Here is a 21287-nt window from a genome sequence, read left to right on the forward strand (position 1 = left end):
AACTGAAAAAGAGGTAGGAAAGGATCCGAGGCACTACCTCAACTTGAGTTCATTAATTCTCCTGGAGAGCTGATCCTTGTCCTTCTCCAGGTCTCTCAGGTTGGTCTTGAATCTGTGTACACTGGCCTGTAAGAGAGACACCACTAAGATGAATCAACAACTAGTGAACTAGAAAAGAGCTCCTCGTTATCGAGCTCTCACATCTATAGTTAGCGTTGAGATCTGAGCTGGAAGCTGTAGTTTTTCATTGTGCTGCAGTTATGATTATGGAGATGTAATGGTTAATGATATTAAGCCTTATCTCTGTCACTTGCTAAACCCCTGGTATTTAGAAGACTCTGGGGTATTCTGGGGTATAGTAACACTTATCACTGTTGTCTCACCTGGGCTGTGTTGAAGGCCTTGCTTCTGCTCTGAGCCTCGTTCTTCAGCTCAGCACTCTGTGGATCAAGCTGCTGCACTCTCACAGTGATGGCCTCCAGTTGCTCCCGGATACCCTTGTACTTCTTCTCCGCCTCCACCACCTTGGCCTGGACAGGAAGTGAGGTCATAAAGAACAATCGTCAGCAATAACAAGCAAGGGGAAATAATCACTTTGAACTTAAGTAATAGCTGCATTTTTCCTGAATGTGAAGGAAACACACACCAAATTCTTATGGCTGTAAAAATAAGAGGGTGATGTTAGTTACCTTCCACTCGTCTACTTTCTGGTCATATTTGATGGTGGACCTCTCCTCTGATTGGAGCTTCTCTCTCATGGGCTTCACCTCTTTCTCCATCTCAGACACCTGGCGCAGGACAGAGCAAAAGAGATTTTACATCAGAATATGTATTTAGCTGGTTAGCTAAATCTGCTACAATGTATCTGTTGTGCATGACCCCTGATAAATAAACAAATAATATAAATACACTTTTAGATTCATATTTTGAAGGTATGCTGCTTCCCCTCACCAGAGCCCAAGCCATCTGATTCTTCAACTCCTCCAGTTTACTGTGCATGTCGTCCAGCGAGGCCAGGCTTTTGACCCGGTCCTCTTTCTCCAGGTACTTCCTCTTTAACCCCTCCAGACACTGAAACAGAATGATTCACACTTAAAAATTGCTACTTTATAACAACTCCATTAAGATCTCTTGGTTGTTCATGGACAAGACTTTGCACATCAGAGCTTGAATTCTAGCTTTATAAGCCCCTGTAATCTTTCAATAATAAAAAATAAACCCACTATGGAACTACATGCCACATGGCTGATTGGATAAAAGCATTTAAGGGACTTTGGATGGGTGATATCATAACACACCGCACATATGCCAAGTGGATTCGTACCTCCTCGTGTTTCTCCACAGTGTCTAGAGTGACATTTTTAGTCGTTATGATATAGGTGTAATCCTCTTTCATCTGCTCAAGCTGTGTGGCTTTCATAAAGAACTGAGGAAAAACAAAACACTTAGTCACTAACAAGGTAAGAACAATCCTAAAAGGTAGGCCTACATTGATCTCTTTCACCCTCATGCTATTTGACACTGAAAACCAGACTGAAATTTAACCACTTCCTGAGAATGCAGAAATAAGACGTTACAGAGATTTGATACCTGCAACCAAGGCTGGCAAGATGGTTGCATGTCCTCCCCAAATACAGAATTTCATAAATGAAAATATTCAAGTATATCAAACTGACTCTGTACTTATCCCCTTCTCCTTTGGAGTGCAGAAAGTGCTTGCTCATCTCTTGAGTTAGCATAGATACAGGGTTATCCACCTTTGGAAAATAATGATTATAAAAAATAAATCAATAGTTATTTATCACAGCAACAGTGTTTCCAATCTTTTCATACAGTCTTGCAGGTGGTCAACAGAAGTTGAAGTACCTGGATGTTAAAGTGATCCAGAATGGCCAAAAGTTCATCCTTCTTCACAGACACAAGATGACCTGCAAGACAAAGTACATTCTTATGTGCTCATACTGCATCTACTGCTCAGTAAATCACTTTTTGAAATATAGCCTAATGTTAAAATCCAGAATAAACGATGTAGATTGATTTTAAAGGGTGTTTTGCACTAAAGTGTCAGGCACATATCTCAGATCCATAGGCGTGTTTGAATGAAGGGCTCATTTACAGAGTGTTAATACATTCTTATTACATTAATTACCTGCTTTGCTCTTGAGCTTGTAGGTCCTCATGCCCTCACGGGTTATCTTGAGGTCTACTATGATAGCCTGGCCGAACACTTCTGGCTTGTAGGCATCCCTGCCCTTGTTACGCAGTGTTATGGAGACGTCAGCTGAACTGGGAGAGCAGAGGGACACAAACAGGGTTGCAATATTACTCAAATATGACAGTAGGATAAACTTCGCACTTTCACATGCATTATTAAAATGGGGCAGATGGCATAGTTAACACATTAGGGAGCGGGAAGTCTGTAGCCACTGACATTTACAGTTTGTCACAAACTCTTGAATCTCTTGCAACACGTTTTATTGTATGGAAATTACTAAGAGAAATAATAGTTACTCTTGCAGGAATGCCAGATGTATGTTAACACTAATCTCCATTTACAAAGGTTTATTGCCCGAGGTAAGTGACCATGCTTCCAACAGACATCTGGAACCTTTCAAGGTAGAAATAGTCCCCAAAGACAAGGGAGTGTGCAAATACAATCAGGGAACACGAGTACCTCTCTCCTTCTTTCACAAATCCCTTCAGGGAGGACCCTCTGTTTGTGGTTGTAGCTTTCCCTCCCAGCCCCACCATAAGAGCTGTGAGGACAGCACTCTTTCCACCTGTCCGTCGTTTAGAAACACAATATCAGACACAGAACCACAGCACTGAAATCTTAGAGCATCATCATTGGATCAATACTGAAAAAAACATGCGATAAAGTAACAGGTGGAGACACTATACAAACAATCTATAATCAGTCAACAATTACACCATCTTGAGAGTAAAAAAACATTTTTAAAAATATATATATATTTTTTTCAGGAAGAAGTAGTGGTGAAACTCACTTCCATTGTTGCCGACGACAAAGTTGACATTGGATCCAAACGCAAATGGACCCAGCAGAGAGTGGCACATAAAGTTCTTCAGGGAGATGCTCTCCACTATGCCCACCTCTCCAACAGTCTGCAACAAGACAAAGCAAAGATGTAACAGTAAATCCTAATGTTTTAATATGGAGGCACAGTAGTGTTTCAGTTACATCAGGTCTTTGATTATTTCCCTTTTAATAAAAGATATAATAGCAGATTCTGCAGACTGTCAGTGTTGTCACTCCTGCTGTTGTGACTGAAATATGTCAGCCAAATTGAGAAAGAAATAGGCTCAATTTGCCTGACATATTTCAAATCACAACAATAAATTACAACTAGGCTTGGGCAGTATATACAGTGCATTTGAAAAGTATTCAGACCCCTTCTCCTTTTTAAACCTTTTGTTATGTTCCAGCCCTATTCTAAAAGGGATTAAATTAAAACAATTCCTCAATCTACACACAATACCCCATAATGAAAAAGCGAAAAGTTTTTTGTAATTATTGCACATTTATTAAAAATAATACCCAGAAATACCTTATTTACATAAGTATTCAGAACCCTTGCTATGAGACTGGAAATTGAGCTCAGGTGCATCCTGTTTCCATTGATCATCCTTGAGATATTTCTTGATTGGAGTCTACCTGTGGTAAATTCAATTGGTTGGACATGATTTGGAAAGGCACACACCTGTCTATATAAGGTCTCACAGTTGACTGTGCATGTCAGAGCAGAAATCAAACGATGAGGTCAAAGGAATTGTCCATAGAGCTCTGAGACGGGATTGTGTCAAGGCACAGATCTGAGGAAGGGTACCAAAACATTTCTGCAGCATTGAAGGTCCCCAAGAACACAGTGACCATCATTCTTAAATGGAAGAAGTTTGGAACCAACAAGACTCTTCATAGAGCTGGCCACCTGTCAAATCTGAGAAAATTAGGGGAGAAGGGCCTTGGTCAGGGAGGTGCCCAAGAACCCGCTGGTCACTATGAGAGAGCTCCAGTAAAAGGCATATGAAAGCCAGCTTTAGAGTTTGCCAAAAGGCACCAAGGACTTTCTGACCATGACAAACCAGATTCACTGGTCTGATGAAACCAAGATTGAACTCTTTGGCCTGAGTGCCAAACGTCATGTCTAGAGGAAACCTGGCTCCATCCCTATGGTGAAGCATGGTGGTGGAAGCTTCATGCTGTGGGAATGTTTTTCAGCGGCAGGGACTGGGAGACTAGTCAAGATAGAGGCAAAGATGAACGGAGCAAAGTACTGAGAGATCCTTGATGAAAATCTGACAGTGCTCAGGACCTCAGACTGGGGCGAAGGTTCACCTTCCAACAGGAGAAACGACCCTAAGCACACAGCCAAAACAACACAGGAGTGGCTTCGGGACAAGTCTCTGAATGTCCTTGAATGGCCCAGCCGGAGTCCAGACTTGAACACAAACGAATATCTCTGGGGACATTTACATTTAAGTCATTTAGCAGACGCTCTTATCCAGAGCGACTTACAAATTGGTGCATTCACCTTATGACATCCAGTGGAACAGCCACTTTACAATAGTGCATCTAAATCTTTTAAGGGGGGTGAGAAGGATTACTTTATCCTATCCTAGGTATTCCTTAAAGAGGTGGGGTTTCAGTTGTCTCCGGAAGGTGGTGATTGACTCCGCTGTCCTGGCGTCGTGAGGGAGTTTGTTCCACCATTGGGGAGCCAGAGCAGCGAACAGTTTTGACTGGGCTGAGCGGGAACTGTACTTCCTCAGTGGTAGGGAGGCGAGCAGGCCAGAGGTGGATGAACGCAGTGCCCTTGTTTGGGTGTAGGGCCTGATCAGAGCCTGGAGGTACTGAGGTGCCGTTCCCCTCACAGCTCCGTAGGCAAGCACCATGGTCTTGTAGCGGATGCGAGCTTCAACTGGAAGCCAGTGGAGAGAGCGGAGGAGCGGGGTGACGTGAGAGAACTTGGGAAGGTTGAACACCAGACGGGCTGCGGCGTTCTGGATGAGTTGTAGGGGTTTAATGGCACAGGCAGGGAGCCCAGCCAACAGCGAGTTGCAGTAATCCAGACGGGAGATGACAAGTGCCTGGATTAGGACCTGCGCCGCTTCCTGTGTGAGGCAGGGTCGTACTCTGCGGATGTTGTAGAGCATGAACCTACAGGAACGGGCCACCGCCTTGATGTTAGTTGAGAACGACAGGGTGTTGTCCAGGATCACGCCAAGGTTCTTAGCGCTCTGGGAGGAGGACACAATGGAGTTGTCAACCGTGATGGCGAGATCATGGAACGGGCAGTCCTTCCCCAGAAGGAAGAGCAGCTCCGTCTTGCCGAGGTTCAGCTTGAGGTGGTGATCCGTCATCCACACTGATATGTCTGCCAGACATGCAGAGATGCGATTCGCCACCTGGTCATCAGAGGGGGGAAAGGAGAAGATTAATTGTGTGTCGTCTGCATAGCAATGATAGGAGAGACCATGTGAGGTTATGACAGAGCCAAGTGACTTGGTGTATAGCGAGAATAGGAGAGGGCCTAGAACAGAGCCCTGGGGGACACCAGTGGTGAGAGCGCGTGGTGAGGAGACAGATTCTCGCCACGCCACCTGGTAGGAGCGACCTGTCAGGTAGGACGCAATCAAGCGTGGGCCGCGCCGGAGATGCCCAACTCGGAGAGGGTGGAGAGGAGGATCTGATGGTTCACAGTATCGAAGGCAGCCGATAGGTCTAGAAGGATGAGAGCAGAGGAGAGAGAGTTAGCTTTAGCAGTGCGGAGCGCCTCCGTGATACAGAGAAGAGCAGTCTCAGTTGAATGACTAGTCTTGAAACCTGACTGATTTGGATCAAGAAGGTCATTCTGAGAGAGATAGCGGGAGAGCTGGCCAAGGACGGCACGTTCAAGAGTTTTGGAGAGAAAAGAAAGAAGGGATACTGGTCTGTAGTTGTTGACATCGGAGGGATCGAGTGTAGGTTTTTTCAGAAGGGGTGCAACTCTCGCTCTCTTGAAGACGGAAGGGACGTAGCCAGCGGTCAGGGATGAGTTGATGAGCGAGGTGAGGTAAGGGAGAAGGTCTCCGGAAATGGTCTGGAGAAGAGAGGAGGGGATAGGGTCGAGCGGGCAGGTTGTTGGGCGGCCGGCCGTCAGAAGACGCGAGATTTCATCTGGAGAGAGAGGGGAGAAAGAGGTCAGAGCACAGGGTAGGGCAGTGTGAGCAGAACCAGCGGTGTCGTTTGACTTAGCAAACGAGGATCGGATGTCGTCGACCTTTTCAAAATGGTTGACGAAGTCATCTGCAGAGAGGGAGGAGGATTCAGGAGGGAGGAGAAGGTGGCAAAGAGCTTCCTAGGGTTAGAGGCAGATGCTTGGAATTTAGAGTGGTAGAAAGTGGCTTTAGCAGCAGAGACAGAGGAGGAAAATGTAGAGAGGAGGGAGTGAAAGGATGCCAGGTCCGCAGGGAGGAGAGTTTTCCTCCATTTCCGCTCGGCTGCCCGGAGCCCTGTTCTGTGAGCTCGCAATGAGTCGTCGAGCCACGGAGCGGGAGGGGAGGACCGAGCCGGCCTGGAAGATAGGGGACATAGAGAGTCAAAGGATGCAGAAAGGGAGGAGAGGAGGGTTGAGGAGGCAGAATCAGGAGATAGGTTGGAGAAGGTTTGAGCAGAGGGAAGAGATGATAGGATGGAAGAGGAGAGAGTAGCGGGGGAGAGAGAGTGAAGGTTGGGACGGCGCGATACCATCCGAGTAGGGGCAGTGTGGGAAGTGTTGGATGAGAGCGAGAGGGAAAAGGATACAAGGTAGTGGTCGGAGACTTGGAGGGGAGTTGCAATGAGGTTAGTGGAAGAACAGCATCTAGTAAAGATGAGGTCGAGCGTATTGCCTGCCTTGTGAGTAGGGGGGGAAGGTGAGAGGGTGAGGTCAAAAGAGGAGAGGAGTGGAAAGAAGGAGGCAGAGAGGAATGAGTCAAAGGTAGACGTGGGGAGGTTAAAGTCGCCCAGAACTGTGAGAGGTGAGCCGTCCTCAGGAAAGGAGCTTATCAAGGCATCAAGCTCATTGATGAACTCTCCGAGGGACCTGGAGGGCGATAAATGATAAGGATGTTAAGCTTGAAAGGGCTGGTAACTGTGACGGCATGAAATTCAAAGGAGGCGATAGACAGATGGGTAAGGGAGAAAGAGAGAATGACCACTTGGGAGAGATGAGGATCCCGGTGCCACCACCCCGCTGACCAGAAGCTCTCGGGGTGTGCGAGAACACGTGGGCGGACGAAGAGAGAGCAGTAGGAGTAGCAGTGTTATCTGTGGTGATCCATGTTTCCGTCAGTGCCAAGAAGTCGAGGACTGGAGGGAGGCATAGGCTGAGATGAACTCTGCCTTGTTGGCCGCAGATCGGCAGTTCCAGAGGCTACCGGAGACCTGGAACTCCACGTGGGTCGTGCGCGCTGGGACCACCAGATTAGGGTGGCCGCGGCCATGCGGTGTGGAGCGTTTGTATGGTCTGTGCAGAGAGGAGAGAACAGGGATAGACAGACACATAGTTGACAGGCTACAGAAGAGGCTACGCTAATGCAAGGAGATTGGAATGACAAGTGGACTACACGTCTCGAATGTTCAGAAAGTTAAGCTGACGTAGCAAGAATCTTATTGACTAAAATGATTAAAATGACACAGTACTGCTGAAGTAGGCTAGCTGGCAGTGGCTGCGTTGTTGACTTTGTAGGCTAGCTGGCAGTGGCTGCGTTGTTGACACTACACTAATCAAGTCGTTCCGTTGAGTGTAATAGTTTCTACAGTGCTGCTATTCGGGGGCTAGCTGGCTAGCTAGCAGTGTTGATTACGTTACGTTGCGTTAAAAGAAAGACAATAGCTGGCTAGCTAACCTAGAAAATCGCTCTAGACTACACAATTATCTTTGATACACAGACGGCTATGTAGCTAGCTACGATCAAACAAATCAAACTGTTGTGCTGTAATGAAATTAAATGAAAATGTGATACTACCTGTGGAGCGAAGCGGAATGCGACCGGGTTGTTGAGTGCGGAAGTTCTATTCAGTAGACGTTGGCTAGCTGTTGGCTAGCTAGCAGTGTCTCCTACGTTAAGGACGACAAATAGCTGGCTAGCTAACCTCGGTAAATTAAGATAATCACTCTAAGACTACAAGCTCTAAACTACACAATTATCTTGGATACGAAGACAGCAAAGACAACTATGTAGCTAGCTAACACTACACTAATCAAGTCGTTCAGTTGAGTGTAATAGTTTCTACAGTGCTGCTATTCGGTAGACGGTGGACGTTTGCTAGCTGGCTAGCTGCTGGGCAGATAGCAGTGTAGACTACGTTAGGACGACGAAATACGAAGTTGCAATAGAAGTGCTGACTGTTTCACTTTGTTGTCCTCTTTCTTTTCCTTTTTCTCCTGTCCTTCTTTTGTCCTTATTTTGTCTTCCTTTCTTCTGTTAACTAGATATTTTTTGTTGTTATTCTTTGTAAGCTAGCTAGCTTCTTCCAGGAGAGTCCCTATCAACTGCTTAGCAACAAGTAAACAATTCTGCTAGCAATTCAGCTAGCTAAGATAACTGTACAATTTTATGAAAAATAGTTAATTTTTCAAAAGCCTGTCTTTTTTGGTTTGTTCCTTGTTTTGTCTTCTATTGAGTCTTGCAGTTTTCTCTTGATTTTTTCCGATTTTTTCACTCTAAAAAAACATTTAAATCTCAATATATACAGGAGCTCATTTTTCAGCAGCTGCTCAAATTTAGAACTCCGGAACACAAGACCTGAAAATAGCTTTGCGGCGACGCTCCCCATCCAAACTGACAGAGCTTGAGAGGATCTGCAGAGAAGAATGGGAGAAACACCCTAAATACAGGTGTGCCAAGCTTGCAGCGCCATACCCAAGAAGACTCGAGGCTGTAATCGCTGCCAAAGGTGCTTCAACAAAGTACTGAGTAAAGGTTCTAAATACTTATGTAAATGTAAATTTCCTGTTTTTTTAAAACATACATTTCTAAAAACCTGTCCTTGCTTTGTCATTATGGGGTATTGTGTAGATTGATGAGGAAAACAATATATTTAATCAATTTTAGAATAAGGCTGTAACGTAACAAATGTGGAAAAGTCAAGGGGTCTAAATACTTTCCGAATGCACTTTACCGTGGTATTTTAGTTTGGGGCACCGTGCAACGCCACTGCTTATAACTAATAAAGTTAAATAAAGGTTAAATAAAAAACTATAAGTTAACTAAGATGTGCCAAATAAATTATCCAGATCAGGGCTGCAGCTATGCATTTAGTTTGCTAACTTGTTAGCTAAGTGGCTAGATGGCAAGGTCAAGTTTCTTGGTTACAGCTGAGACGGTCAAGATCCCTGCTGCCTAAATTTGTTCGTTTTTTTATTTTTTACATTAGGAAAGAAATAGCGCCCCTTGTTTTGGTACAGGAACGGCACTATACCGCACAGGAGCACAACCCTAGACTGACAGTGACAACTCCAGTCTACTCTTATAAAGGTCTCAAATCAATTAAATGTACAGTAGCTAACTTAGATACCGTATGCGATCCTAGTGGCACAGGGGGTTGGCTGGGACCCACTTCATTATCTTCATCATGAACCTCTGTGGGTCTGACTCTCTTGTGTGGGCTCTCTCCAATTGAGTTGCTCTTCCTCTTAGACATCTTCTTAGACACCCTGTATAACACAGACATTAGAAAACCATCGTTAGAAATATAACAGTTAACTAGCTAGAACTTCTTTGCTAACTAGCTAACGTTAGCTACACTTAGCTAGCTAGTAAGTTACTAATATTAGCTCATAGAGATAGATAGAGGACTCATCTTTGTGTTTGTGAGATTTAAAGTAGATTACTGTATACTTCACGATTGGCTGAACCCTCCTGATGAACCTGATTGGACATGACTCCAAAAGGGTTACCAGGAGGGATCAGCCAATGAAGTTGGAAGTCCCACCCGGTTAACAACATTAAAATGGAGGCGCTGCCCCAATACTAAAATAGCATTTTGGCCACTAGAGGCCTCTATCATTCTCTATGAATTAGCTAGCCAACTAGCAACCCGCTAACGTTTACTAACAAATAAATTCTTACCTGTGAAGACCTCTGTCGGTAAATTAGTAGGCAAAGTTTTTAAATAAACATATCCACAAAAGTGACTTTGGTAGCTAGCTATGCAACGCTTATCGGCGAATTTTGGAGGAAGCAAGATATCGAAAGACATACAGCTTGTATGTAAAGTGACGCTATCCACTCAGCTGTTCACTGGATTCCGCGCGCAACGTCAAAAAAATGAAGGACAGCAGCGTGCTGCGCCATCGATGTCGTCTCGCGTGTTCATTCGCTGACACTACCGCCGGAAGTAAGGAGGTTGGATTCGGAAGCGTGTTTGTTTTAGCGGGAAGTGCTGCTAAATTAAAGAACTAAGTGATCAACAAAGTGCATTTCTTGTGAAACACTGCACATGTATCATTTTTTAACTTTTTGCTTATAAAAAGTTAAACAACGATTTGCGCGATGGGTGTGCACGACCTGTGGTCCATTCTGGGGCCGGTTCGGGAGTCGGTGCCGTTGTACAGCCTCACCGGAAAGACCCTGGCCGTGGACCTTAGCCTGTGGGTCTGCGAGGCCCAGCACGTCCAAGCAATGATGGGGAAAGTCACCAAACCTCACCTCCGGTAGTATGTGCAGAGATTGCCAAATGCACATGTTTTTTTTATTCAACTCTGACACTGAGGCATAGGCATTCAAACCTGATCCTATTTCACATTATGTATCTGAAACAACCGACCTTATTACTAATTTGCACTATATATGTGCACGATACATCAATCGGGCGACTTACTAATGGTCTGCTGTTTCAGAATTAAATCCCTTTTATGCAGAGGAACAACAACTCTCTGTAATGAGAATTATGGATATTATTACTCTCTTTCAGGAATCTGTTTTTTAGAGTTTCCTCTCTTACACTGATTGGGGTAAAGCTAGTTTTTGTCATGGAGGGAGAGGCCCCCAAACTCAAAGCAGAGACCATGAGCAAGAGGACAGACATGAGATTTGGGTGGTCCGACAAGTCAGCCCCTAAAAAACAAACTACAAAGACCACCAACAGGGGTCGCTTCAATGCTGTGCTGAGAGAGGTGGGTGGCTGGGATGATGTGCATCAGTCATTGAATTAAAGCTGTGTGTGTGTCTTTCTGAGTGGCTGTGTGTGTAGCTTCGTATCCATACAACATGTGTAGAGAAGCATAAGTAAGTATTATGCATGTGTTTTTAAGAGATAATCTGTGTGCACCCACTACCCATCTCTCTCTTCCCTCCAGTGTGCAGAGATGCTGGACTGTCTGGGTGTCCCCTGGGTGACAGCGGCAGGGGAGGCCGAGGCCATGTGTGCCTTTCTGGATGCCCAGGGCCTGGTAGACGGCTGCATCACCAACGATGGGGACGCTTTTCTCTATGGAGCGCAGACCGTCTACAGAAACTTCAACATGAACACCAAGGTAATGTGTTTGTTTATTTAAATTAGGTATGTTACATCTCATTTGTAAGGGATGTGACATTGAAGAGAGAAGTATTCAAACTTCTGATTTAGTTAATGAACCTCTAGTGGATGCATCCAATCTCTAAATGCTGTACTTGTAGGTTTCTGTCTGAATGCTCAAGAAAAGAATCCCTGCTGTATCATTCCCGCTGTTGTAGGATCCACAGGTGGATTGTTACAGGACTTCTAGGGTGGAGACAGAGCTGCAGCTAGCCAGGGAGACACTCGTGGGTCTGTCCATCCTTCTGGGCTGTGATTATATTCCTAAGGTATAGGGGAGGGGGACTGCTAATGTCGAGATCGGCTTCTAGGGGTGAAAACACGCATATATACAAAATAACTTTTTTGTTTTTGTTACTATGACATGTTTTGTTTTCTTACCACAAGGGTATACCAGGAGTTGGGAAAGAGCAAGCTCTAAAACTCATAAAGACATTGAAAGGACAAACACTTTTACAAAGGTAAGAAACTAAAAATATAAAACATTCCTTTTTCTTTCACCCTCCAGCACACTGATTAAAAAGTGGAGAGACAAATAGAGAAACTTAAACAGTCTGTAATCCAGTAGTTTTAACTAGGTTTTATGCAAACATGTACACTCCCATATGTATTTATTTGGACAGTGAAGCTATAACTTTTATTTTGGTTCATACTTTAGCATTTTGGATTTGAGATCAAATGTTTTATATGAGGCGACAATACAGAATGGTGATGATGAGGTCTTATGCAAACATGTACAGTGGGGCAAAAAAAGTATTTAGTCAGCCACCAATTGTGCAAGTTCTTCCACTTAAAAATATGAGAGGCCTGTAATTTTCATCATAGGTACACTTCAACTATGACAGACAAAATGAGGAAAAAAATCCAGAAAATAACATTGTAGGATTTTTAATAAATGTATATTCAAATTATGGTGGAAAATAAGTATTTGGTCACCTACAAACAAGCAAGATTTCTGGCTCTCACAGACCTGTAACTTCTTCTTTAAGAGGCTCCTCTGTCCTCCACTCGTTACCTGTATTAATGGCACCTGTTTGAAGTTGTTATCAGTATAAAAGACACCTGTCCACAACCTCAAACACACTCCAAACTTCACTATGGCCAAGACCAAAGAGCTGTCAAAGGACACCAGAAACAAAATTGTAGACCTGCACCAGGCTGGGAAGACTGAATCTGCAATAGGTAAGCAGCTTGGTTTGAAGAAATCAATTGTGAGAGCAATTATTAGGAAATGGAAGGCATACAAGACCACTGATAATCTCCCTCGATCTGGGGCTCCACGCAAGATCTCACCCCGTGGGGTCAAAATGATCACAAGAACGGTGAGCAAAAATCCCAGAAACACATGGGGGGACCTAGTGAATGGCCTGCAGAGAAGAAGCATTTCAAGGTCCTGGAGTGGCCTAGCCAGTCTCCAGATCTCAACCCCATAGAAAATCTTTGGAGGGAGTTGAAAGTCCGTGTTGCCCAGCAACAGCCCCAAAACATCACTGCTCTAGAGGAGATCTGCATGGAGGAATGGGCCAAAATACCAGCAACAGTGTGTGAAAACCTTGTGAAGACTCACAGAAAACATTTGACCTCTGTCATTGCCAACAAAGGGTATATAACAAAGTATTTAGATAAACTTTTGTTATTGACCAAATACTTATTTTCCACCATAATTTGCAAATAAATTCATAAAAAATCCTACAATGTGATTTTCTGGATTTTTTCCCCCTCATTTTGTCGGTCATATTTGAAGTGTACCTATGATGAAAATTACAGGCCTCTCTCATCTTTTTAAGTGGGAGAACTTGCACAATTGGTGGCTGACTAAATACTTTTTTGCCCCACTGTATATGATATAACAGTCTATGCCTATCCTGTACCGTCTCCTCTTCCATGACAGATTCAGCCAGTGGAGGGAGGAGGGCGTGGTTGCGCCAGAGTGGGTCCTAAAGAAGGTCCCTCACTGCCATTTGTGTCGCCATCCTGGTGAGTGACTTTGGCCCTCCGTCAAACTCACTTTAGCCCCTTGTCCTGATAAGAAGTGTAAATCGGGAGGGTGGGGAGGGGTTTTCCGGGATGACGCGACTTGCATGTTGTTGATCAAGACCAACTAAAATACTGTGATGATGAAGGCACTTACATGTGAGACGCTTTAGTTTGCTAATACGTCTTCAGCATTGTAGTGCCAAATTACAGTTAGTGTACTTAGTGGAGATCAGTATTAAATGTCTCTGTATGGTTGATCAAAGGTATCTGCTATGATTATCTGGGGCTGTAGCCTATCAGTCCAGTCACCCTGAATTGACCTCTGATTTTGTCTGTCACTCCTTTTTCGGTTACTAACCATCTCCTAACAAACTATTACCACTGTTATGTTCTTCTCTATCACACTCTTCATTCTCTCTCTCTTTCTCATCATACTCTTTTATCTCTTTCTCCTTCTCTCTCAGGGTCAGCCAAGGCTCACGAGCGCAGTGGCTGTGTGTTGTGTGACAGCAAGCACTTCTGTGACCCTCAAGACTATGACTACCAGTGTCCTTGTCACTGGCACTGCTGTGAACAGACACGACAGGCCTCTTCAACAGATGCCAGCATCAGGAAGTGAGACCATGTTTGCACCAAATTCACTCATTCCTATAATATACACATTCATAGATTACAATATTGCTTATTGATTTTAATTGAAAGGGGAACAAACATTCATTGTTCCTTTACATATCTGAATATGGTGTTGATTTGTTTTCAGGAAAACACTGGCAAGTGATAAATTCCCTTTTACAGAGGTAAAGTAAATACAGTTATTATCTTATGTTATTGAATCTGTGTAATATCATGTGTAAAATATACAAGCCAAGATAAGGATGTCATTTCATGTATGGACATTTTGCATTTCAGATCATAAATGAATTTCTGGTAGACAAAGACAAGCCTGTCCACAATTTCAAATGGAGGAAACCGAACATGCTATTAATGCAGGTAGTCATTCAAAAATGTACTTTGATTAAAATAAGAGGTCATTCTTAACAGATGCAATTAATAAATCATGTATTGCCTAATTTATCTGTTAGTCAAATAACTTGTAATATATTTTTTTGTGTTCCAGAACTTTGCGTACAATAAGATGGAGTGGCCTAAACACTATACCAGTGAGAAGGTTCTGGTCCTGATGACGTACACTGAGCTGATGAACAGAAAACATGGAAGAGCGACATTGTCTCTGATAAAACCTCTACGGTACGGTCCAATTCACACTCCAATGGACCTCTGAGTGTAAAAATGGAAGTTACTCACTGTGGCTATAAATGTTTCACAATAATACATGTTAAATTGTATTTTAAAATCCTCCCTGTTAACAGTATATGGAAGCCAAGAGTAAGGAATGCAATCGCCAGCTTTGAAATCATCTGGAGTAAGCCAGGTCAGTTTGAACAAATGAAACAGTCCTTCCTATGAAGCCTTCCATTTTCAAAAAATAGTATGTTTCTGAATGAGGGATGTTCCTCCTCTTTATATTATCATCATTGCCCCCATTGTTTTTGTTCTATGATAGATTCTGTGTTTTTTTGTATTGTACTCTCCAAGCCATCTGAATCACACTTTTCCAAACCTCTTATTACCATGTACCTGTTTGATGTACTGTATTCCTGTTATGACAGCAGAGTTACGTCAGTAAGGATTAGGGTGATAGTCTTGTGTTGACCTATGCAGAGTCTCTTTAAACCTGGCCTTCTCTGCCTGTCTCCATGTTGTCTGTTAGTGACTTGTTGTGAGGTGGGGTTCAGAGGGGGGTAGAGGTGACAGAACAGCCACAACACCATCAGGTGCTAAAATGGCTTCCTCCCGGGCTGGGAAAACTGTCATATCAAAGTCCCCCCCCCACTAACAACCTCAGCTGATATTTCAGTCCTCTATGGGCCTGAGCTAACTATTGAAATAACATCCCCAAATCTGTATTATTATTATTTTGAGGGGGGTGGGGTTGGCATCTGTATGGTGATTCAGCAGATGATACATTTTACACAAAAGAGTGGATAAAATGTTAATGTTTGAAATGTTTTTCATATTTTTTGTCTGTAAAAAAAAAAAAAAAATGTGTTTCCTCCATGATATCCTCCCTGCAGATCACTATGTGTTTTCTGAGGACCACCCTGAGGACAGCCAGGACGAGGTGAGGACGGTGGAGGAAGAGGCTCTGTTCCGCCTGGCCTACCCACATGTGGTGGAGCTGTACCTCAGGGAGAAGGCTGAGAACAAGACCAAGAGTAAGGTCAACATATTATGGCTGGAGAACATAATGTATTCTGCTTACATTTAATTCAGATTAAATAACCTTATGTTATTGATATGAAAATACAATGAATGTTAATTAATTTTAAATTATTGACATTCTGATCTGATATTGACTGACAATAACATATTGATATACTTTATTGAAGTAAAATTATACCTCGTTTTTAAAACCGTATTCAATTTGTCCTTGGGGAGAAACGGGACGCCCCTAAACTTAACAGGCCCAACGACTGCTCACTACTTAACTCAGACAGGGTGTGGATCAAAGGCACCTGGAGCTTTGCGATGTTTTTCAGAGTCTCTCTTATAGGGCCTCTGACACCTGGACATGCAGAGTATGGCAGCTCCGCTCCCTCACATCAAGGCTTTGATGCACCAGAGGTGTCTGTCACACAGGAGCTGCTGTCACTTTAGACAGGTTGGGGCTGGCTCCCCCTGTAGCTCAGAGCTGTAGAGCAGGGGTTCCCACAGTAGACTGGGTAGCCCCAACCAAGGGTACTTGGACTTGAGGAGACACTGTTATGGTGGATTTTGTATCTAGCCATTTTGTCTCTTATATTTAATGCATTTTATTTTCAGAGAAGAAACCAAAGGGTAAGAAAGACAAGCCTTCGGATCACTGTGATGTTTCTGACCTCCTGGGCAAGATGTCTTTGCACAATTCCACTGCTGACAACAACACCCAACAACCCTCTGCCATGGCAGCAGCACTGACCATTACAACAAGTAACAACTCAGTGTTGGTCCTGGAGGGTCCAGAGTCAAAGTCTCCAAAAAAGCATCTGGATCCTGGTAAAGACCATCCCCGCTTAGAAGTACGTCTTGGACCTCAGATACAGGAAGTGATGTCACCTCCGTCTTTCACTTCCTCTGGGAAGATTCCAGAAGCAGCGGCCTCCTCTCCATCTGTTTCCGTGGTGATAGATGCTCTTCACCTGAGTGACATCGACTGGGAGTCTCAGTCATTCACGTCCTCCCCGCCCCCGCAGGCTGCTGGCGCTCGCACTGCCACTGACCCCAAGTCACTCCAAACCACAAATGATAGTGTCGAAGAAAGGATCACAAAACTGGGCCCCTCTACTGATCTCAGAGCAGCAGAGGCCGTACCAGGGCCAAGTTATGCAGAGTGTTCGCTGAGGGACAGGGTCCTAATGAGAAACACATGCAAGTCTGTGAACATGGCGGACAATGATGACGTCACCATCATACACGTAAACTCCCAGTCAGCAGCACCCCCTTATTTAATTGATTCTAACAACAGTGGCCCCAAGCCAATGGCACTGATACCCATTAAAAGCGGCAATGATTCCAAGCCATCAGAACAGCCGCTGGTGTGTGGCAAGAAAGCCACACTTGTTGATAAGGACCAGAGCATTGCATTGCTCCATAAGCCTCAACCTGCTCATCACATCTCAAAACCTATCTCATTGAACGCAACACAAACAGGCCCAGTCACAGCAACACAAACACAAGGGGCTAAACAACATGGTGCCGGTGAACCAAAGCCTCCACAGAAGTACAGATTCGTAAAGAAGGCCATCTCATCTTCTTCCGCTCTGCCACAAAGGAGCCACTCTGAACCTAGCGACACACAGCCTGGTCGGGATGACAGGCACATGAAGTTACATCAAGAAACCAAGAAGAGTGTGTGTGCCAGAGTGTGTTCATCGAGTGAGGACAGTGACACAGAGAACCAGTGTCGGGGAGGAGGGCAGAGCAGGGCCAAAGTCAAACCCAAAAGCAGGCACAGGTGCCAATACCTCACAGACTATTCACTGAAACCCACCTCCAAACCCAGCACCTCTACAAAGGCAGCCTGGGACACAGTGACAGCCCAGCCCCTCAGGCCTAGAGCTGTGTCTGCCAGTATGGGTGAACAACCAATGCGAGGCAGCTCTGTGTCTACCATAGGGAAGTGTCAGGATGTTCATCCAATTAGAGTTGATGATGACATTGTGTTCATTCCAAGCCCCGTTTCCCCAGTGATTATGTCTGATGGTGATGACTCAGTGATTTGCAGCAAGAGCCCACTGCCATTGGCAGAGAGGGTGAAGCTGAAGTTCCTGAAATGAGTGATGTAATATAGCAGAGGTGTTAGGACAGAAAAAAATAAATACTATTTCCTAATATTATTATTTAATAGTATTCTATCAAAACTTTATCTAGTTTGTTCAGTAAGTGTGTTTTTAACCTTTGATATTGGCCTTTCCTTTTTGTCTTCTATGTACACAATTGTAGTTTTCTGCTGCTATATCTTTAATGGACTTACAGTAGGAGATGGAGAATTTACTCATGCAGTTAGTGAGAGGGCATTTTTATTTTTATAAAACCCTATACTTTTAAATGTTTTTCTGTATTTATTTTGAATATTCCACAGCTCTCATGTAATGATTGGACTACTAAGGTACTGATGCAAATGCGCAAAATGTAAAAGTTTGGACAACAAGGCTCTCCAAAAGGAAGAGACAATCATTGACCAAATAAAGATACAATAACTTTTAGACCTTCGTTTGCGCAAAGGTCGAGCTTTTGTAAGCGAATGAAAGTAGCATCACCGTACTAATAACCACATAAACTTCCCGACGTGTTGCTTCCTATAGCAGGCAGAGGGGCGCAAAGGTTCTCGCCCGTCAGTGACCCACCAGCAGTAGAGCGCGGTTTTATGACCTGGCACGTTTTGCTCCCCCTTGATCATTAGTGAGCCGTTACACACCTATTCAGACATGAAAGAGCTGCCAGGTTAGTGTGTTTTACCCAGCTCTGATGACAGCTGCATCCTCCTTGCTCGTGCGTATTGGCATGCATCGATTTCAGACAGCAGGACTTTATTGGCTAGGCTAATTTGTTGATAATACTTCCTACTAATGGACAAATATAAGTAATTTCTAAACATTTACTTAGTTATTCTCTGAAGATTTAGCTTCACGTTGCGTAAAAATTATGTTTCTTTCAGGTTTCACTTTCTATCTGTCATTGTCTACCTCACACAGACACAACATTAGCACCGTTATATACTTAACAAAAATGTAAACGCAACATGCAACCATTTCTACGATTTTACTGAGTTACAGTTCATATAAGGAAATCAGTAAATTTAAATAAATTAATCAGGCCCTAAATCTATGGATTTCAAATGACTGGGCAGGAGCGCAGCCATGGGTGGACCTGGGAGGGCATAGGCCCAGGCCCAGCCAATCAGAATAAGTTCCCCAGAAAGGGGCTCTATTATATGGACAGAAATACTCCAGAAGTTTCATCAGCTGTCTGGGTGGCTCGTCTCAAACGACCCTGCAGGTGAAGGAGGTCCTGTGCTGGCATGGTTACAGTTGGACATACTGCCAAATTCTCTAAAACAATGCTGGAGGCGGCTTTTGGTAGAGAAATTAACATTCTATGGCAACAGCTCGAGTGGACATTCCTGCAGTCAGCATGCCAATTGCACGCTTCCTCAAAACTTGAGACATCTATGGCATTGTGTTGTGTAACAAAACTGCACATTTTAGAGTGGCCTGTTGCTGTCCCCAATTTAAGAACTTTAGCAGTACAAATATGAATGCTCATAAAACATGTCAAAAAATATATTTTAAAAAACAACTGATTTGGTGTAATTACCATGCTGTTTAATCAGTTTCTTGATATGCCACACCTGTCAAGTGGAGGGATTATCTTGGCAAAGGAGAAATGTTCACTAAAAGGAATTTAAACAAATGTGTGCACAGAATTTGAGGGAAATAAGCCTTTTGTGCATTTCGAAAAATTCTGGGATATTTTATTTCAGCTCATGAAACATGGGACCAACACTTAATAATATATATAATATATGCCATTTAGCATTCGCTTTTATCCAAAGCGACTTACAGTCATGTGTGCATACATTCTACGTATGGGTGATCCCGGTAATCGAACCCACTACCCTGGCGTTACAAGCGCCATGCTCTACCAACTGAGCTACAGAAGGACTTGACATGTTGCCTTTTTATATTTTTGTTCAGTATATTTAAAAAAGTTTTTGTCTTGTTTATCTTCTATATTTTGGAGTACACCTAGACACACGTTGCCCATCCTGTTAATGAGGTGTGAAAAGCCCAGATGTAACAATCTCCTTTCATTCCTTCATTAGAGAGATCACATCAAACTGATAATTGTTGTCGTGCCCATCTAAAGAGCCATTTCCCACAAAAGAAAATCTAATTATTTTTCATTCTGTTACACATTATCCGTCTATTTCACCTTATTGGCACCTCCGTGACAACGAACGACGTCCTTCGGGTAAGTCACATTTTAGCACTTGAGTTTTCTTTGAACTTTCGCTTCAGCTGTGAACTCATAAACCACAGAGAGCTGAGTCCATATAAAACGGTTTCCCAAACCGCTTTTCAGAATTTGCTCTCCACGGAGCTGCCCGAATAGCCTATCATCAAGGTCACAGTATGGAGAGCGTGTCTGAGGATATTGCTAACATGGACTGTGACATTGAAGTTGTTACCTCAAAAATGCTTTCTGAATGGGATTGGAAGACGCAGGAAAGGGCTTTTGGGAACGGGCATGATTCTCTTGAATCCACATCACCAGAATCATCATTCGATTCAATGTGCTCTTCGCCCGAGATGTCCTCAAGCTCAACTGGGCATCAGAGCTTCGGAAATGTATCCTATGGTTTAACAGGACACAGCCCAACCCCGTGCGCAACGTTGAAACAAATCAAACCGAAGATGTCGACCAAGAGACGCATGAAGGCGAGCGAGAGGGAGAAGATGCGAATGAGGAGCCTAGCAGAAGCTTTGCACCAGCTCCGCGACTACTTGCCTCCAGATTACAGTAAAAGGGGACAACCTCTGACCAAAATTCAAACTCTCAAATACACCATTGAGTATATAAATGAACTTTCGGACATCCTCAACCACGCGTAATGATGTGCTGAAAGATGGCCACGTTTTAAATGATGCGTAACGGGGCCAAACTATTTGGTATTAGGTGTGGACCATTGTCAAACCTTTTGTGTTTGGAAAACTATTTTTGGATTGTTAATTGTGATAACTTAATTTCTCATATTGTATTTAGAATTGTTCTGCCCCTCATCTGATGTAAATAAGTGTTATTATGTGGGGACTTGACTTGACCATGTAATTTTCTTGTATGTGAATAGGCCATTCTTGTTTTACATTATTGACATGGATTAAACAAACCTTATATACAACACGTTTGGGGCCAGATTCATATTATTTTCTTTTAACTCTGTGATGTCCATCATCTTCAAATACTATGGAGAGGTTTCAAACATATATTTGAGGTTAGTATTACGCCAATATTGTCCTATATATTTGCAATGTTTTCGTCAAATGACACAGGCAAAGCATAGGTCTGCATGACATACACTGACGATACAAAACATTAAGAACACCTGCTCTTTCCATGACGTAAACGGAACAGGTGAATCCAGCTGAAA

At 43.6% G+C, this 21287-nt stretch overlaps 3 protein-coding genes across 4 annotated transcripts in view; 2 read left to right on the forward strand and 1 right to left on the reverse strand.

Annotated features, from left to right (window-relative positions):
- si:dkey-119f1.1 (Structural maintenance of chromosomes protein 6-like) overlaps positions 1–10274 on the reverse strand; it is a 25378-nt gene extending 15104 nt beyond the window's left edge. The window contains exons 1-12 of one of the 2 annotated variants that reach the window (XM_035775137.2): positions 10114–10274; positions 9602–9698; positions 3006–3123; positions 2675–2780; positions 2150–2286; positions 1867–1928; positions 1677–1757; positions 1325–1426; positions 952–1071; positions 690–788; positions 384–530; positions 38–126 (exon numbers count right to left, since the gene is read on the reverse strand). In XM_035775137.2, coding sequence (XP_035631030.1) covers positions 38–126; positions 384–530; positions 690–788; positions 952–1071; positions 1325–1426; positions 1677–1757; positions 1867–1928; positions 2150–2286; positions 2675–2780; positions 3006–3123; positions 9602–9685 — 1145 coding nt within the window. In that variant the 5' untranslated portion in view covers positions 9686–9698; positions 10114–10274. Of the gene's footprint in view, positions 1–37; positions 127–383; positions 531–689; positions 789–951; positions 1072–1324; positions 1427–1676; positions 1758–1866; positions 1929–2149; positions 2287–2674; positions 2781–3005; positions 3124–9559; positions 9699–10113 lie in introns of both variants that reach the window. The other variant, XM_035775136.2, reaches the window with a different exon arrangement.
- Positions 10275–10459: 185 nt separating this feature from the next.
- LOC118387037 (flap endonuclease GEN homolog 1) lies at positions 10460–18349 on the forward strand. The gene is made up of 13 exons (XM_035775138.2): positions 10460–10697; positions 10958–11159; positions 11343–11519; positions 11719–11829; positions 11948–12021; positions 13452–13537; positions 14002–14152; positions 14298–14334; positions 14447–14527; positions 14655–14785; positions 14908–14969; positions 15673–15813; positions 16421–18349. The coding sequence occupies exons 1-13, from the start codon at positions 10537–10539 to the stop codon at positions 17911–17913; spliced, it is 2907 nt and encodes a 968-aa protein (XP_035631031.1). The 5' UTR covers positions 10460–10536; the 3' UTR covers positions 17914–18349.
- An 821-nt stretch (positions 18350–19170) lies between these two features.
- Positions 19171–21031, forward strand: msgn1 (mesogenin 1). The gene has a single exon (XM_035775372.2). The coding sequence runs from the start codon at positions 20272–20274 to the stop codon at positions 20749–20751; it is 480 nt and encodes a 159-aa protein (XP_035631265.1). The 5' UTR covers positions 19171–20271; the 3' UTR covers positions 20752–21031.
- Positions 21032–21287: the final 256 nt, after the last annotated feature.

This window comes from Oncorhynchus keta, chromosome 8 (genome assembly GCF_023373465.1).
Source record: "Oncorhynchus keta strain PuntledgeMale-10-30-2019 chromosome 8, Oket_V2, whole genome shotgun sequence".
Taxonomy (NCBI): Eukaryota; Metazoa; Chordata; class Actinopteri; order Salmoniformes; family Salmonidae; genus Oncorhynchus; species Oncorhynchus keta.

Excerpts from the sequence above, each read along its gene's own strand:
- msgn1 (XM_035775372.2), top strand. The coding sequence starts at position 20,272 with ATGGAGAGCGTGTCTGAGGATATTGCTAACATGGACTGTGACATTGAA.
- LOC118387037 (XM_035775138.2), top strand. The coding sequence starts at position 10,537 with ATGGGTGTGCACGACCTGTGGTCCATTCTGGGGCCGGTTCGGGAGTCG. Across the intron at positions 10,698-10,957 it reads GTCACCAAACCTCACCTCCG|GAATCTGTTTTTTAGAGTTT; the intron begins GTAGTATGTGCA and ends ACTCTCTTTCAG. Across the intron at positions 14,786-14,907 it reads TCTCTGATAAAACCTCTACG|TATATGGAAGCCAAGAGTAA; the intron begins GTACGGTCCAAT and ends CCCTGTTAACAG.